At 48.5% G+C, this 17,791-nt stretch overlaps 1 protein-coding gene across 1 annotated transcript; it reads left to right on the top strand.

Annotated features, from left to right (window-relative positions):
- Nucleotides 1–445: 445 nt before the first annotated feature.
- Nucleotides 446–15,826, top strand: LOC149362836 (techylectin-5A-like). The gene is made up of 6 exons (XM_089568391.1): nt 446–545; nt 868–1,079; nt 3,646–3,788; nt 6,893–6,998; nt 13,352–13,519; nt 15,525–15,826. Exons 2-6 carry the CDS (start codon nt 950–952, stop codon nt 15,824–15,826), a joined length of 849 nt encoding a protein of 282 aa, XP_089424517.1. The 5' UTR covers nt 446–545; nt 868–949.
- The last annotated feature ends 1,965 nt before the right edge of the window (nt 15,827–17,791 follow it).

Raw genomic sequence — 17,791 nt, 5'->3', positions numbered from 1 at the left:
AGCAAGTAAGGCTTGTTAGGCAGTGAGACAATGAAAATAAAAAAAAGTCCTTTGAACTAACTAATAATGTTTCTTTAAGTGTAGTTTTATTGATAGCAGTGGTGAAATAAAAAGCAGCATCACGCACTGAATGAAATATTTCAGAAAAAAATGTGATTCCTAGCAAATCGGCGGCGGGGGTGGGGCAGCCAGGGAGACGAGATTAAGTTAGAGGGCGAGGACAATGCGCAGGCTCTTGAGGGGTTTCCGCTCATGCAGTCGATGACGCCTTGGAAGCGGCTGGCACCGCCCGACGCCTGTCAGCGTACTTGTTCATCAAGGACACTGCATCTCCTCTCCACTTACTTCATTTCCTCGGCAGATATTTTGCTGCGCCTGGGGTGGGATGGAGTGCATTAAGTCGCATGTCGCGAACACTCTTCTAAGAGGCGTCCAGCATTTGAAGCCAAGATTAGCGTTTGAAAGGATGGCCTCGGCGCAGCGCGCTCCTTGAAACCCACGTGGAGCTCTGTCGCTTTCGTTGGAGGCCTTGCTTTTCGTAACTGGTAAGGCTCTTCGCTTCTCACAGTTGGTTATTAGGAAATTTCTTCATTTATGTGTTTCTCGGGCTGTTACTCCGACAGCTATGACAACATTTATTGCTGTTGTACCAATATAAAACAGTAGCAAAACACCAGAACCGCAAAAGAGCATATTTATACAGCCAAATCGGTAGCAAGAAACATTTGCAGCGATCGCGGTGCCCCTATGTTGCTTGGGTCATTACATGCCCTGCTAGCATAAGCTAATGTTTGATGTCTGTAACAGGTTTGGAGTGTCACTATTATGGGCGTTGGTTTAAGTGCTGTCTACTCTTGTGTTGTACAGAAGCTGCCCGCTGAGAGTTTGGCTATTGGAAGCCTATAGAGCTGACCAGCTGTCTGGAAGATTCGCTTGGCGTTTAGCCAGCATGGAGCTGCTCGTCGTCCTCGTCGCTGCGTTCGCAATGAGTGCGACGGCTGCTGGCACAGTGCGTCCCTCCATCGCCCAGGCGGAAGTGCACATCAAGGGCCTCATGGCGGTCCTCTCAGACATCAAGGGTAAGCCTGCTGTTCGAGTCGCTGCCTGGGCGGCATGGCAGCGGGGCGTAGCGGTGAAGCGCTTCAGTAACAGGACGGCGTAGGATCGGGTGGCAGTGGTATATTGTCTGTTGTATTTATAAAAAAAACAGATCAATATTCAGGTGTGGGATCAGTGTTGCATATTACTGTAAACTGTTTGTATCGAAAATTGGTGCTAACGTTAAGCTTCAGAGAGTAATTTCGTACACAAAGTGCCTTTGATGATGTTAACACAGCTTAATTGCTCCTGTTTCTTCACACACCACCTACAATCCTGAGCTGTTTGTCTCTACACGACCTCTCCATTTGTGCAACACGCCTTCTGGGGTTTTCAACTGGGGAGATAAATCCGTTCTCCCCGTTTAACCGCGGCTGACACAGTTCAAAACCGCGCGGACCCCACCCCGTGGTCGCGAGCGCTACCGAGCGCACGCCGACCACGGCGGGCCTTGCTCTGAGGGAACAAAGGAACGACACACTGGCTGACACAAACAAGGCATTTATTGCTATAACAACAATAACGCCAGCTAGCAACAAAATACACTGAGGAATCGAGGATGTCCGACTCACCAGCACGGCTACGAGCGAACGTTCGCCCACGCTAGGGCAAAGGGAATATCTCCGAGGCCGGACGGGACGAGCTGAGGGGAACACGTTTCCCCAAGAGGACGCCCGCGGCGAAGAGCGGAGCTTTGCGCGTGAACGTCCAACACGCTTCCCGGGCCCAGGGAGAAGAGAGCCCATTTTTCCTTCGCGCGCGCGCAGCAAAACGCCATCCGTGGCGCTGGTGTCGCTGCGACGCGAGCGCCCTCCCCTGTTAGTTAAAAGTAACCGAACCGAGAGGAGTGCTTTTCGGGGGGAGCTAACAACAGTGGGGTGTGCAATACGGGAAAGCGAACGCAGGGGACGAAGGCATCCCCACAGCCTTGACCAACAACATCTTAGACCTTACTAGCAGTCCCTCAGATTAAGTCGTTCTCTCTTGCTCCCTAGAGCTGCAGATGCGCAAGCGGTCTATGATTGCGCAGATTTCGTATAATGGGTAGGAAAATAACGGCCCCAGCAGGCACGTTGGTAGGCATATCCGGGGCGCTTTGTGACCATGCAACACGGATTGACAATGAGGATCAGAAAGAGTATTGCAGCTGTGGGTGGTCATAGCAAATTTGCTTATCTTAAATGGACCATGAAATTCTATATATTGTGGACAGGAAAAGCACGAAGGACCGGTATTCTACCACTCGTCGGCGCACCGCAAACATGTTTAAGCTGGCGCCGATCATTACGAAGAAAGCTATCAGCGATTGAAAATGACGCTCCTCCTCGGCCTCCACAACTCATGCACGCCAACGTGCCAGAGAAAAAAAGAAAACAGCTTAGCATTGCACCCGTCCGTGCCCCATCTCACCGTCGCCATCTTGATGACAAGGCTAGACCATACTGGCCGCTGATGTCATCAGGGTAGGGGTGCGCGGTGAGGTGTAGCCCTAATCGGTTGCGAGCTACTGCGAGCAGCACTTTTTAAGAATTCTTTTTAAATTGTAAGGTACACGAAGAGCTTTTAACTTAGCTTGAAAACTCAAAAAGAAGTCCTCTACTGATCTGTTTATTTAAGTATTCCAAGTAAAAATGCTTCAGGGTTCTTTTAATAAACAGTTAGCGATGATAGTGCTACAAACGCACCTAGTGGTGACGACACTGAGGAAGTTTTTGTGTGCTGTGCGAGTGCTCGCTGGCCGAATTTATCGTGGTGGCCGGTGCCTTGTGCTCCTTGTGTGGCTAGTGCCTGTGCCTCGTGTTGTCAGTTCTTCGGTGGTTCTACGCGCTGCGACCGCCTTCTGCTCTGTAACAACATTAATAAACACAGGAAAGACATAGGAGCGCAAACTGGACTGGCGCTGTACATGTGTCAGCGCGATCATATTTTTCCGCTCCTAAGTCATTCCTAAATACGCACCGACAAACCTAACCACAAGTACTTCTCAGTGATAAATTTCTCTGCAAGAAAATTTTAAGACGGCGGAGGCTTTTAGTGACAGCTGAAGGAAGCGCTCATGTGGAGCAACCGAGTGCATATTCATGTATTTATGCACCGCCGCCGCGGTAGCTCAGTGGTTATGGTGCTCGGCTGCTGGCCCGAAAGACGCGGGTTCGATCCCGGCCGCGGCGGCTGAATTTCTTTGGAGGAGAAATACTAGAAACCCGTGTACTGTGCGATGTCAGTGCACGTGTAAAAGAACCCCAGGTGGTCGAAATTTCCGGAGCCCTCCACTATGGCGTCTCTCATAGCCTTAGTCGCTTTGGGACGTTAAACCCCATAAACCAAACCAAACCATCATGTATTGATGCTGATGGAAACAAAGAAGATACACCTTTTGAATTTCCCGTAACTCAGGAGATATTCTAGGCCATATTAGATGCGTATGCCTCCGATGTGCTCGCGCAGTTTATACAAACATTAAAGAAACTGATTTGAAACTGATATGAAATAAAGATCGTGATGCAAGATCGAATCAGACTGTGGATACGAGGACAATATCCGCAGACAACCTGCAGCCGAAGCATTGCACAGACCACCTGCACGCGGGCCAGACGACCAGCGGAGTCTACACTATCTTTCCGAGGGCGGATGCCATGGCGGGACAGGCTGTGTACTGCGACATGGAAACGGACGGGGGAGGGTGGACGGTAAGTAAATCCACATAGCTACGCGGAGAGGACTTGGTATCCTCATTATTGTTGCAGAAGTGCTGAACTTGCCATGCTGTACTGAAGAACGTTGTTTGGAGTATAGTAATTAGCCACTAATTACCTGGCTTTCTTCACCAGAACTGCCGTCGTGTTCGTAACGCGCAAGAAAGAAGCTGTTTGGTGAAAGCAGGCACTCTGTAGTTTGTTGCATTACAAAACTTTCAGTGACGTTCAGCAGGATGTATATTGACTAATGCTATAGAACCAATTACCAAACTATTCAATATCTATCTATAAGCAATCTATATACATCTGAGTAACAACTAATTGACAACTATCCGAGAAGTCGCCACCGTCATTCAGAAAGATCCTATTCATATGAAGCCTTTAGATTTCATATGATTGACTTTTATATATGAAGACAGTTGGCCCAGCAAAAACCTGTCGATATTCTTCCGAAAATTGGCCGCTGTCATTGAAAACGCTCGTGTTCATCGAAAGTCTCTCTACTTCCTATCATAGGCTTAGCAACAATTGGTGTAACGACGCCCTATCGGCAATGTGCCGACAATATTCCAGAGTGATTGAAGTGAACTCTGTTGAGATATTCTTAGCACTCTATAACGTCGACCGAACGGCATCTACAAAAGGTGTCTAGCAACAACGTGTGACATTTCTTTGAACGTCATAACAGCGCGAGCACTTGTGGAATCTTAATTGCTGAATGGGAATAGGCTTGGGTTTGCTTTTATTGGGTTTAAGGTCCAAAGCAACTGAGGCTATGAGGGATGCCGTAGTGACTGGCTCCGGAAGTTTGACTGCTTGGGGTTCTTTAACGTGTACTCACATCACGAGTACACGGGCCACGACAGATTTCAATGGACATAGGAATGGCGGGAACTGACGGCACTGTATAATAACAATGCTGGAAATATGGTAACACTAAACGTTGTTCATGGCAACTATATTGTAAAAGGTTCAAACAGATTGGAAGAAGTGCAAAGCACACAGGCGCTAATGCATGTTTACTGTGCGCTAGAAAGTCAGATATGTTTTATTTGACATTTTAAATCCAGTCAAAGTCATAAAGCGCTGACCAAAAGTGCCTCATTTAAAAATCAGTTTCATTTAAATTCTCACGGTCCTTTATCGGAGTGAATTTTATTTTAGGCGATGGCAATGTTCTGATGTTTAACGCCTTCGCCATAGGTAATTAGGCGATTTAGACTGCTCAGGTGCACTGCATTTGCCTGCATATTTCTCGGAAGTACATGCAGTTTGGTACGATATAGCCAAAATTGGTTGAGCCACAGCGGCGAGAGTAATCGCGTTTTCTAAATTCTAAAAACTTATGTGACTGCTACTAAAAGCCGGTTAACAATAGTTAATCGCAACCATGCTCCTATCGGTAATAATAAAAAAGTCAATTTTTAGAATTAGTTAATAACTTTACTGGTTAACATCATTCATCAGGTTTTTTACATACGCAAACTTTGGTATTACTATGCCGCAAAAAGCTTCTCGTTACGTCAGAAACCCTACTTTTAGAATTTAGTGACCAGCTTACCTGAAGCACTGGTATATACTCCCGCGAATGTTTGCAGTCTTTGTTCATTCTTCAAAGCTGCCAGCACGCCGCTTTATCGCGTTGTGATGCAAGACACGCCCAGATTTTTCTCGATTGATCGCATCCAGGCGGAGCCGATTCTACGTTGTTACAGAGTGTTGTAGTAACTTTCTAAGCTTTACCTCGAAAGTTCGCCATCAGCTTTAAAAAGAGCCTGACCGAGAGAGGCCGGCATTCTGTTCGACGACCGCCGAACACGCTTGTTGCTACGCCGCCACCGAGTGATTATGTTCTTTGCGGGTGCAAGTCAGCCCAAATAAAGAGTTTCGTTTAGAAGCCATTCCCGCTGTTTTCCTGTTCGCCGACTGCAGTCACCACAACGTGACATCTGATGGAGCTGCTGACCTGCTATCCAGCTATGCCCCTCACGATGAAACCTGGCTCACAGCCAACGCCCGTCGTGCTTCGCCAGCGCCGTGAGCCACCGACTTCCCGTGGACAACCACACGACGATGTGGAAGACTGGCTGGACATGTATGTACGACCGGGTGGCAGCGCTGAACGCCTGGGACAACAGAGCTAAGGTTCGAAATGTATATTTTGCATTGGACGGCACTGCCAGAAGGTCGTTTGAAAACCACGAATCTTTCCTCACGGCCTGGGCGACCTTCTAGAAGCAGCTAGTGGGTACATTCAATTGCGCCGTACCGATGGAAAGAGCGGAGGTCCTGCTGCAGTCACGAATTCAACACCCAAACGAGACCGTAACTGCGTATGTGGACGAAATGAACCGCCTTTTCAGGCGCTCCAACCCTGACATGACTGAGGAAAAGAAGCTCAACTTTCTGATGCGTGCCATAAAATAGCAACTGTTCGCCGGTTTGATCCGAGATCCTCCAAACACCGTCGCGAGTTTGCCGTTGAAGCTTCTACCATTGAAAACACCCTTGACGCCCGAACCCGTCACTACAACCGAAGACTTCAAGTGCTGACGGCAACATCCCAGAAGATAGCCTTGCATGCGGAGATAACCTGCGAGATTTGATATCCAAAATTCCCACAACAATGTGGGCAGGTAGGCAGCCTGGCACAGATCATGCTTCAGACAGACAGACAAACAGACAGACAGACAGACGGACGGACGGACGGACGGACGGACGGACGGACGGACGGACGGACGGACGGACGGACGGACGGACGGACGGACGGACAGACGGACAGACGGACAGACAGACACAGACGGACTGACAGACAGACAGACAGACGGACGGACGGACGGACGGACGGACGGACGGACGGACGGACGGACGGACGGACGGACGGACGGACGGACGGACGGACCAGGGCTAATGCAGGGAATGCGCACTATAATTGCTCTCGCACTAAAATGTGGTCCATATATGTGATTTCTGTGCTCGTCTTTAAGCCAGAAAACTGAGTTTTCGGGTCGCAAGTACTTTCGTACTGATGCTGAAAGTGCAGAGCTGTAACCTTTGTAATTCGGCAGTATTATCACCACTTCTTGCTTGCGCAGGTGATCCAAAGGCGCGGTCAGTTCCGCAATCGAGCCTATTACTTCTACAGAAACTGGACGGAGTACGCCACTGGCTTCGGTGACCCATCCAAGGAGTACTGGATTGGTAAGAAATTGTGTATACCCATGTTACGCGCTTTAGTACATGTGGATCAATTGTCAATCGAAGCGGCATAGCGCCATAGACAAAAAATTTACAAACACTTAACTACGATAAAGTTAATCCAGCAGTTAAACAAGAATATGAAGTCAAATGTTTTAGGGGCATCCCCCGAGGTGGAGTAGAAAACTACGAGTAATTACTCATTGAGTAATTACTTCTTTGGTACAAATCTACTCCATTTTAGGCTATTCCCCTAAAACATTTGACCAAAAGTTCTGTAGTTCCGGCAGCGTCTTCGCTTCGGCGGACGCGGTTGTTGCGACGCGCGTCATCTCTTTCACTCTTTCCTTTATCTTTTAACTCTCCTCTATCTGCACGTGCCAGCGGTGGTGGCTCGACTCGAGCCAGTCGGCAGGCCCATGCACTTTCATCCTTGTCTCAGTCACAACAACAACACCACTTCGAGTTATTGGTTTGGTTTGGTTTATGGGGTTTAACGTCCCAAAGCGACTGAGGCTATGAGAGACGCCGTAGTGGAGGGCTCCGGAAATTTCGACCACCTGGGGTTCTTTAACGTGCACTGACATCGCACAGTACACGGGCCTCTAGAATTTCTCCTCCAAAGAAATTCTAGCCGCCGCGGCCGGGATCGAACCCGCGTTATTGATCCATTCACTCTAGCGCTACCATAAGCTTGCCGTCCCGGTTAGCTCAATTGGTAGAGCAACTGCTCCAGTGAAGTGGTGGTCCCGGGTTCGAACCCGGAACCAGGACGAATTTTTCTTTAACTATGAAGTTTCTGAGAAAGCAATATAGCTTTCCTTTGTAGCCGTATGGCTGCGCTCGGGTGGATGTCAATGAGTATATACTGCCTTATTAAGAATTTGAAGTCTGGAGGTTTGAGTATAGTAGTTTGTTTGACTAAAAGTATTTCTATTTACGGCAGGTCTGGGTCTACCTATTTGTGAGTCAAAGGAACCTTGTGGCATACGTAGGCTTACGCGCTAGAAAGCCTGAATGTGGTGGTGCATTTAATAAGAGGTATAAGGAGAATAACGCTTCTTCTATAGTTGGGCTCATGCTAAGGCTACTGCTGTAGGCCAAGCGCCACAGCTAACTATATCCAAATATTAAAAATATACAGAAGGAAAATAGCAGAATACTCAACGTACATTGACTTTTTTACCGTAGAAAAAAAAACCTAAATATAGGAAAAAAATGGCACGTGAAAACGCGGTTAAGCGCCGCGACAGGGGCACTCCGAAATCTGGAATGCCTTCATTTCGTTTGATATATGCCCGTTTGTGAGGGGAGAAAGCAATTGTGGCCGCTGGCGGCAAAATTGAAAGTGACACTTTCGATCTGACCGCGTTCAGGAAGAGAATTGGCGGGCGCGCCGAATTCCCGCAATCATACGCAGGCGGAAATGCTAAGCATAGTTCCTGTCATTGGTCGCAAGTATCTTCCGTCGAGCCGGAGAAAGAAATGCCGCGACCGTCTGGGAGACGCTGAAATAGCGAGTATTAGCTGTTCAGTAGCGTCATCTATCGTCCATGCGATGCATTGCCACTTGTTCAGGCTACTTTTCATACCTTGCGGCGAGCGGGCGCCTACGGTAGCCTTGTAGTCGGATATTTTTTACCAATTTGGTCCTAAAACTTTTTCGATCCTTTGGAGGGCCATTTTTCCTTACCTCAAGGCGGCAGGTGGCCGATCACCATGAGGTATGAAATTGTGAGCTGCCGAGTGCTGACGATATGGCTGCCTTGTTTAACCTAACCATAAAAAAAATGTTAGCCTAATTAGACAATATTCGTGTCTAAATGTCCTCCTACTCTTCGAGTCCGTTATGATTATCCATTAGTTAGATCATTGCGTTATCTATTAGTTAATTATAAGCAATTAAATATAAGCCTAACCGCAACTAAATATTACCGTCATTAGTTAATTTTGGTGCATATCCTGTTCTAATCATAGAGAGGATTCCAAATATGTAATTCGTTTTATTATGCCTCAATAATTACCGAGTTCAAAGTGAACAAACGTAGTCACATGACTACTTAATTATGATGTCACAAAATCAGTGACGTCAGCTATCACCATTTTGATATACTAATGACGTCACAAATAAATCACCGATTGGGTGCCTATATCGATTTAGTACAAGGCCGCCATCTTGAATTTCTCGGACAGAAAATTTCGTGCCGAAGGGTGTCAGGTGCATGGAAAGACAACACACCAGATGCGAGATGCCAGCCGCGAAACGCCGTCCAGCGACTAGGAAAGCGCGGCCAGGTCACAAAGTATTACTTTTAATTTTGCCTCCATCGCCCAGTGCATTCTTATTGCCCCGTAACATTCGTGGCACCACTGAGCGTCGCTACTTTCCGGAATTCCAAATATTAAACCAACAGTAAACACCTGAGACAACTTTGCGCGGTTTCTCCACCATGTATTAAAACACTGTGGTCGAGGAGCGCCAAGGCTTGGTGTTTTTGCTGTTGTGACTGGGAGAAGGATGAAAAGGAAATTGCACAGGCCTGCCTATTGGCTGCCGCGTGCAGATAGAGGAGAGTTTAAAGATCAGAGGAAATACATAAAAGAAAAGAAAAGACGCGCGTCGCAGCAACAACCGCGTCCGCCGAAGCGGACGCTGCTGGACAAACCGATAAGATAAGTTTATTTGGACTCTCGATCAAAAGGGGACATCCGTCCCTCTACAAAAACAGAGATACATTGCGGCAACTGACGTCGCCCTATGCACACACACTCACAGGGAACGTAAGTGTCCAAAAACAAAAAGTGTCCAAGAAAGTTCTAGTGGATCCAGCACGCCGGGTTGAAAACCGCGCACAAACAACGCGCACGAAGGATAGCGCGCGAACAACGCTCATCACTCTTAATATGGCAGGGGCCGCACCGTAACACAGATAAGCGGCCCTGCGTGACGTCACGTTGGACAGCCGAACCGCGCCGTAAGGGAAGGAAAATGGAAAGAAAATTGGTTTTAAGGAAAGGAAACGACGCCTGTCTCTCTCATATCTCGGTGGATACCTTGAACCGCGCCGTAAGGACCTTGAGGAAAATGAAATGAAATGAAAATTGGATTTTAAAGAAAGGAAATACCTGTCTCTCATATCTTGGTGTACACCCGAAAGGAGTGACGTCACATGCTGCACAAATAAAAAAATAAAGAAAAGCAGTGCGTGAGGAACCACTCATATCTCGGTGGATACCCGAACCACGCCGTAAGGGCCTTAAGGAAAATAAAATGAAATGAAAATTGCTTTTAAGGAAAGCAAATGCCTGTCTCTCATGTCTTGGTGTACACCCGAGAGGAATGCAAGCCACAGTACATGTCGCTAAAGCACCGTATTCACTACACACGCGGCTCCTCCTCCGCCTTGCCGCTGCTTTTCGCTTCGAGATATCCAGGCTTAATCTTAGCTAAGCCACAGCCAATTTTTTTTGGTCTTTGGCTGTTGCAGACAACGACTGGAAGAGCGCTCCTGCAGAGGCTCGGATACCGCGAGCAGATGCGAGAAATGACGAGGACGGCAACGATCCCCGACGAGCTTCGCAAGACCCTCAAGGTAGCGCCAATACCAAAAAACATGGATCCCAACCTCCATCGAGGCAGAAGAGAAGCGAGGGCCGACTTCATCGAAAGAACATACGCTCCTCAAGCCACGACCGTGTATGCAGACGCGTCTTGCAGAGGAGGAGACACCAAAATCGCTGTGGCGGCGGTGGTCGATTCGTCTTTACGCGAAATGACCAGCGCGTCTCTCCGAGGCTGCACAGCTGCAGAGTCCGAGGAAGTAGCCGTTGCTCTAGCGGTGGCGGAGGGCTATAGAACCGGGCGGTCGCTAACAATACTCACCGACTCTCAAACAGCCTGCCGAAATTACATGAATGGCAGGATAGGTCGTCACGCGCTCCGTATACTCCTCGCAGCGAGCGACAGAATTAAAAACCAGGAAGAACAAAGCGACAAGATCCCACACAAAATTGTGTGGGTACCGGGGCACACGGGGGTGGCAGGGAACCAAGAGGCCGACAGGATAGCTCGAGGATACATTATTTTCCGAGCATCCGATGAGCCCGCGGAACTCGCGCCAGCACCCAGGGATTACTCGGCCATACTACAAAACTACAGAGGCAGAAGATTGCGGTATCCCCCACCGCACAAATCTCTCAGCAGAGAGGAAGCTGTCACTTGGAGACAATTACAAACAGGCTCTTTCCCAAACCTACATATACTAAACAAAATGCACCCTACCATATACGCGGACAAATGTCCCTGGTGCGACGGAAAACCTACTCTCTATCACATCACATGGGCCTGCCAAAAGATAGACGTGGTCCCCAAAATACAAAACCCGAGTGCGGAGCAGTGGGAGACTCTGCTGTCCAGCGACCGCTGTGAAGACCAAGAAGGTCTGGTACAGCGAGCTCAACGGGCGGCAGTGGCCAGCGGAGCCCTGGACTGAGGGCAACCGACCACTGATTAGAGGCGGACGACTTCGACAGAGAAGACTCCTGGGGGTAAAATCAAGGAGAAAACGTCTCTGAAGATGCTCCGAAACCGCAGGAAAAAGGACTAGAGTAAAATAAAGTTTTTCCTTCCTTCCTGGTCTTTGGCGAGTGCGTTCGTTTTTTTTGAGCGAAAAGCTTCACTACGAGGGTCGTACGCCGGGTATGCTGCAAAAGACATATTCTGCGCATGCGCGAAACCGAGTGAAGTCATGCGTATCGCTGGTGGCCGCCGACTCCGTATTAAAAAAAAGAATAAAAATAATCACAGAAACAAAAATAAAAAAAGAAATGGAAAATAAAATATTACAAATAAAAAAAAACAAATAAAAGTCAAGCAGTGCGCCAGGAAACACACACACATCGGCGGACAACCGAACCACGCCGTAAGGGAAGAAAAATGAAAATTGGTTTTAAGGAAAGGAAACGACGCCTGTCTCTGATATCTCGGTGGATACTCGAACCGCGCGGTAAGGGCCTTAAGGAAAATTAAATGCAATAAAAATTTATTTTAAGGAAAGGAAATGCCTGTCTCTCATATCTTGGTGTACACCGGAAAGGAATAGATACCACAGTACGTGTCTCTAAAGCAACCTACTAAGACAGCACCGTATTCACTACACGCGCAGCCCCTTCGCCTCCGTACAGGCAGTGTGTGGATGGCCGAACGCCTCCGCCGTTATCGTGGTGCTCCCAGTGCATTGTGCGCGAACTGCGACAGCCATGACGTCAAACCAAGCGTAACTGAACCTTTTCGCTTGTATATCCAAGCTTAACCACAGCTAAGCCACTGCGAAATTTTATTATAGTGTTTTAGAGCGCAGCTCTTTGGCGCCCGCTTTGCGGCGTCGCCGTCGCCGTCACCCGCTCGGCGTTCATGTTCATTGGCGTTGGCGTTGACATTTTACACTCCGATCATTTCAAGGAAACGAAGTGCGCAAACTGGCTCCCTTGGTCAGTGGACACCTGAATCGCGCTGTTGTGTTGTTGATGCGTCCTTATGAGCCGTTGCCTAGAAACCGCCGTGGTGGACACGCGAACCGCACAGTACAGGAAGGGAGGAACTGGGAGTGAAAGAAGAAAGACAAAGAGGGGCCGTAGTGAAGAAAATGAAAATTGTATTTGTTGAAAGGAAATTATGCAGTAAACGTCTCGCATATCTCGGTGCACACCCGTCATTCGTTTGTAGAAGAAGGGAGGAAGTGGGAGTGAAAGAAGAAACAGAAAGAGAGCCCCCCCCCCCCCCCTCCCCCTCGTAATGAAGAAAATGAATTTGAGGAAAGGAAACTACGGAGGAGGTTGCGCCGCTGCCCTGAGGAGAGGCCACAGTTGGCACGATTCCAGCGTGCGGATGGAGACCGCGAGTATGGAATGACGCAGCGAGCATGAGCCATTAAACGCTTTCGCATTAAAATTCCTCCGAATTAATACACACATCGGTGAACAATATGGTAGACGTTGCTTTCAGATACTATGTCTCAGTATAGTTTCCAGCCATGGCTAAAGCTGGCTGGTACATTTGTCTGTTAGATCCCTATAAAAGGGAGGCGCAGATCGGAACTGAAGAGAACAGACTTTTTAAGTGGAGAGCTCTTACGGACGTTGTTTTCATTATGGATAGCGTCAAAGACGACTCCACGGTGTGAGCACCTACTGAATTCATACCATTGTTATTTTATTTGTGAATCTGAGCTAGTGAATTATGCTCATCTACTTTCGTTGTGCTTAGGTTATAACGCTAAAATTCTTGCTCGCGAGCATGTTGCGTTGTAGTGCACTGACCTAGATATTGAATCACCATGTTCGTTGTGCGCGGACAGGAAACGAGGCGTTGCACGCTCTGACGTCGGTTCCGGGTGGCATGGAACTCAAAGTGGTCCTCAGGAACGGCACGGGTGAGACAGCCTCTCTTGACTACGAGAGCTTCCGCGTTGGCAGTGAAGAGGAGCTGTTCAGACTGGAGCTGGGAGAATTCCTTGGTCCACCTGGTACGTACAACCAGTCAATTGGCAAAAATGTCCTGACAGGGGAAAAAGGAGAGAGCTGGAAGAACAAACTTCCATGAAGCTCTAAAAAGAACGTTACTATATTATTCAGTAATCAGGGTAATGTATAAGCCCATGTCCATGTTTTGTGTTGATGTCTGCATGGTGGCTATAATAATGCAAGTAGAAATTAATTGCTACGAGAGTGAAATTCTCTCGACGTGGGTCGGTGCTGCTCGCTGCTGCTTGCTGCTGGCGGTGCTGAATGCTGCTTCTTGTTGTTGCTTGCTGTGGCCGCTGCAGACTGCTTGCTGTTGCATGATGCCTGTTTCTGCTGATTTCTGCATGATGCTTGCTGTTGCTTGATGCCTGTTTCTGCTGATTGCTGCATGATGCTTGCTGCAGCTGCGGCTACTTCTGCTGTCTGCTTGCTGCTGCTTGCTTCTGATTATTGCGGCATGATTCTCACCGCGGCTCCTGCTGTTTCTGCTGTAAAATGCTTGCTGCTGCTACTTCCTGCTGTATGATGCTTGCTGCTGCTGCTGGCTGTTGGTTTCTGCTTGTGCAGTTGCTGCGGCTGAGGAAGAATTATTTGCCCACTTCTGTTGCGTGTTTTTCTTTGTCGAGGAACGATATCGTCCTCAAGGCATCCTGCAGTAGCCAGGGTGTTTTTCGACATCGGTAAATAAGTGGCTCAAAGCCCATATTTATGAAAGCGAGTGTTAAACCTTCGAAGTCACTTCATTCAAACTTACCTTTAATTCAGACAGACATTTGGCTGCTTCGAACTCAGCCATGTTTTGATGACAGAGGATGGTAAATCTAAAGCATAAGGCATTGAATGGTAAACTGTAAGAAGATACAGAGGCGGCATGCCACGGCCGCCGGTCCAGCATTAAGGCTCATCTCCATGGACACATCCGAGGCACAGGAGCGGAGCGCCTACGCGCCCAGCGCCGCGCCGCGACAAGCGTCGAAAAAGATATGCAACTTAATGGCCTGTCGCCTCCCGTCGCTCGTATAATGGCGCTCGCCTCAGCTCAGTGAAGAAAACGGCGCGAAGGGCCGTACAGGATGCCGGGCGAACTGCGTTTTCTGATTGGTTACACCGACCGGAAACCAGCGAGCCACTTCCGGAGCCAGCGCGAGCGCTGCGCGAGTATCTGACTTGGACAGATATTGGCCACGCGCCAGCGCCAGCTAGCGCCTGCGCCTCGCGCATGCGCAGACCGGCTCCAGCGTACGCTGCTACGCCTAGGCGCTGCGCTCGTGCGCCTCGGATGGGCCCATGGAGACGCGCCTTTAGGCGGCCGCGCCATGGCAATGAAGCGTGTGACTGTTTTGATAGCACGATATTCGAGATGGCTCCGTGGGTGTGCGTTGGTTCCCATTATCTGCTATCTGTGTCTGCAACCAGTAGCATAGTTGTCGCGGTGGTGCACAGGTTATTGTTACAGCATCGGTGAAGCAAGGACGATTCGCACCGATGTGGCAGACTTCGAAGGCCGGCCAGTGACTATTCAATAGTGCCTACCCAACGTTCACATTCGCGCGGAATGTTTTTTTACAGTAGGAGCAAGGTGCATGCACGAATTCGAATTTCGTATCATTTTCGGTAATCTTCGGTCCCTTTCCCATGACGTTCTTTACATTGGGCCATATTTTGATGCCTGTAATTTCTTTAATGAGCCCATTGTCATTTCGTACACTTTTGTTAATTTTCAGTCTTTTTCCCATCACTTTATTTAGATTGAGCCGTATTTTTATGCCTGTAATTTCTTTATTGAACTGTATTCCACAGCTTGCACTTTTTGGTTCTGAATGTTTCGACGGAGAGGGTGGACTCTTTCTTGAAGTGTGTGCCTAGGCGGAAGAAATGCTATAGAGTCCTAGCGTGGCTTGAGAGGCGCTTTAGTACTTAAATCATGTGCTAACATATATAAGATGCTTCTTGATGCCGTGGCAGGAATGCTTTCCTGTTAGCTATAATATACCGTGTTACACGCAGGCTGGGACGGGCTGAGGAGCAGCAACATGTGCGGTTTCAGCACTTTCGACCGGGACAATGACAATTCGCTGGAGAACTGCGCCGTGATATTCCGCGGAGCGTGGTGGTACAGCAACTGCCATTCGTCCAACTTGAACGGCCTGAACCTGAATGGCAAACACGACAGTTACGCTGATGGTATCGAGTGGAGTTCTCGAGCGGATCCCCACCCACTCAGCCACTACTCCTACCCCAGCGTCCACATGATGATCCGTCCTGCTGGATCGCATACAATGGTCAAAACCCTTGAACCATCTAAATAATTTCTATAGACATATTATTTTCGCTAACACCACAGACGGAAATATACACTTAGTAATGCTGTTATATTTAAACGCACCACTTCACTGTCATAACTTTTGATTTGTGAGCGGTGTTTTTTCTGATTTGTCCATGTTTTATACATGTTTTCACTCGTGATGGGGAACGTGCCGGCTCGATATTGATTATTTTGATATGTGTTTTAATATTTCTAATCTACCATGTTCAATCGCTCTTACGTTCCCTTTAGTTTTTGATGGAAAAAGAATGCCTGCATATTTCAAAACGTGATATATTTCTCCTTTTGTTAGCTCACCTGCTGTGGTCTTCGATTTAGAGTGTCACTATTGTAAATAAATAATTAAAAGTTTCTTTCACATCCTGACATGTTTACTGACTGCTTATAGAAACTACCTTCAAAACTCTCGCAACTTTGACATAACCCACCTGGTTGAATTATTGCTGTCTTCTTGAACATAGAAATTTCGACTGGCTTGAGTACCTAGGCATAATAGTCATACTTGGAAATGATTGTTCTTATACATTACGCAAGGCGCTCCAGACGATAACTGTCATGGGCCAACCGTACGGCTTCTCCTGCCAAACGAATTTAATAGGACCTCGAATTTCGACGGAGGCGATATTCTACAGGCCCGTGAACTTTGCGATGCCAGTGCACCCCAGGTGGTCGAAATTTCCGGAGCCCTTCACTACGGCTTCTCTCATAGCCTGAGTCGCTTTTGGGACCTTAAACCCCATAAACCAACCGACCACATAATACGACCAAAATTAGCTGCGGTTTAACTGCTGTTGAACCTGGTTAGTGGGAGAAAGCAGTGTTGCATCGGGCAACTAGACGCGACTTGACATCTGTAACATTGAGTGTGGTCGGGACACTGGAGAGGCAGTGCACCCACCCTGCCACCTTGACAGGTGGCAGTTTAATCGGTGATGGCTAGAGGTTGCTCACCGAATGAACGCTCCGGCCTATTGCTGCAGCGCCGCGCGCAGGCCTAAAAAGTCCAACCCAACGCGGAAGGACTGGGACGTGACCCTCGTCGGTTGCCACGACTTAAGACGGGGACACATGTGCGAAAAGTGCATGCGATTCGCTGCGGCGCGTCGTTACGACCGTCATCGCAACGAACGATCGCAGCTCGTCACCTGCGTCCAACCTGCTGGATGTCAACGACGAGCCGCAGTCTTCTAGGTGGTGTTGGCCGCGCGCGGCAAACGCAACGACGGGAAGCGGGAGCCAATACGAGCGCGGAGAGCGGCAGCGTCATGATGACGTAGAGCGCTGCTCAGAGCGCTCGGGGCCGAGCCACGCCGGGCCGCGTGTTTATTTTTCAGCGCAAGCCCAGCCAGGCCACTGCTCATTGGCTCGCTGAACTGTGCACGTCACTTCCGCTCCGATTAGTACGCAAGAATTAAAAGTAAATGGCTGTTCTAAAGAACTATCTACGGAAACGTTTCATATGCATGTAAAATATAATGAATCTTTGAGAAACTAGATTTGAACGTTTAGTTTGGTCACGTGACTAGACTGCAATCACGTGACATGACGTCACTTTTGTCAACAGTCAAAATGGCCGCTTTAAAGGTCGTCGCGGCTGGTCGCGGTGTCTTCGGGCAGTTGTAAGCAAGTGATTCCAAGACCAGTGCAAGCCACCTAGTTGGATCCAGGATACTTGCCCCTGAATGGTTAAAGTGCGCCGATTCCAAGGTGCTATGTAAGCCGCGCGGTTGGATGCTAGATATGCGTATTGCATTGGTTTTCAAACCGACGTAGGACCTATGCGGTGGCGATGTCACGAAGCGTTTGCGGCCGTGTTGCAAGCGTTTCTAATTCCTGTGAGGATCACCACGGACAGCGACGATCAACAGCTGCTCACCTTAGAGAAAGGAGGCTGCTCATGGTGAATTTCCTGTGCGTGCATAAGCTACACAGCACAGTGACAGTGTCC

This window comes from Amblyomma mixtum, chromosome 2, assembly GCF_055824585.1.
Source record: "Amblyomma mixtum isolate Tamu chromosome 2, ASM5582458v1, whole genome shotgun sequence".
NCBI lineage: Eukaryota > Metazoa > Arthropoda > Arachnida > Ixodida > Ixodidae > Amblyomma > Amblyomma mixtum.
This window is presented reverse-complemented; position numbering and strand designations above follow the sequence as displayed.

Bases quoted from the DNA above. Each gene is read 5' to 3' on its own strand.
- LOC149362836 (XM_089568391.1), top strand. From the start codon at position 950: ATGGAGCTGCTCGTCGTCCTCGTCGCTGCGTTCGCAATGAGTGCGACG. The intron at 3,789-6,892 runs GTAAGTAAATCC...TTGCTTGCGCAG, and splicing joins CGGACGGGGGAGGGTGGACG to GTGATCCAAAGGCGCGGTCA. The intron at 13,520-15,524 runs GTACGTACAACC...TGTTACACGCAG, and splicing joins AGAATTCCTTGGTCCACCTG to GCTGGGACGGGCTGAGGAGC.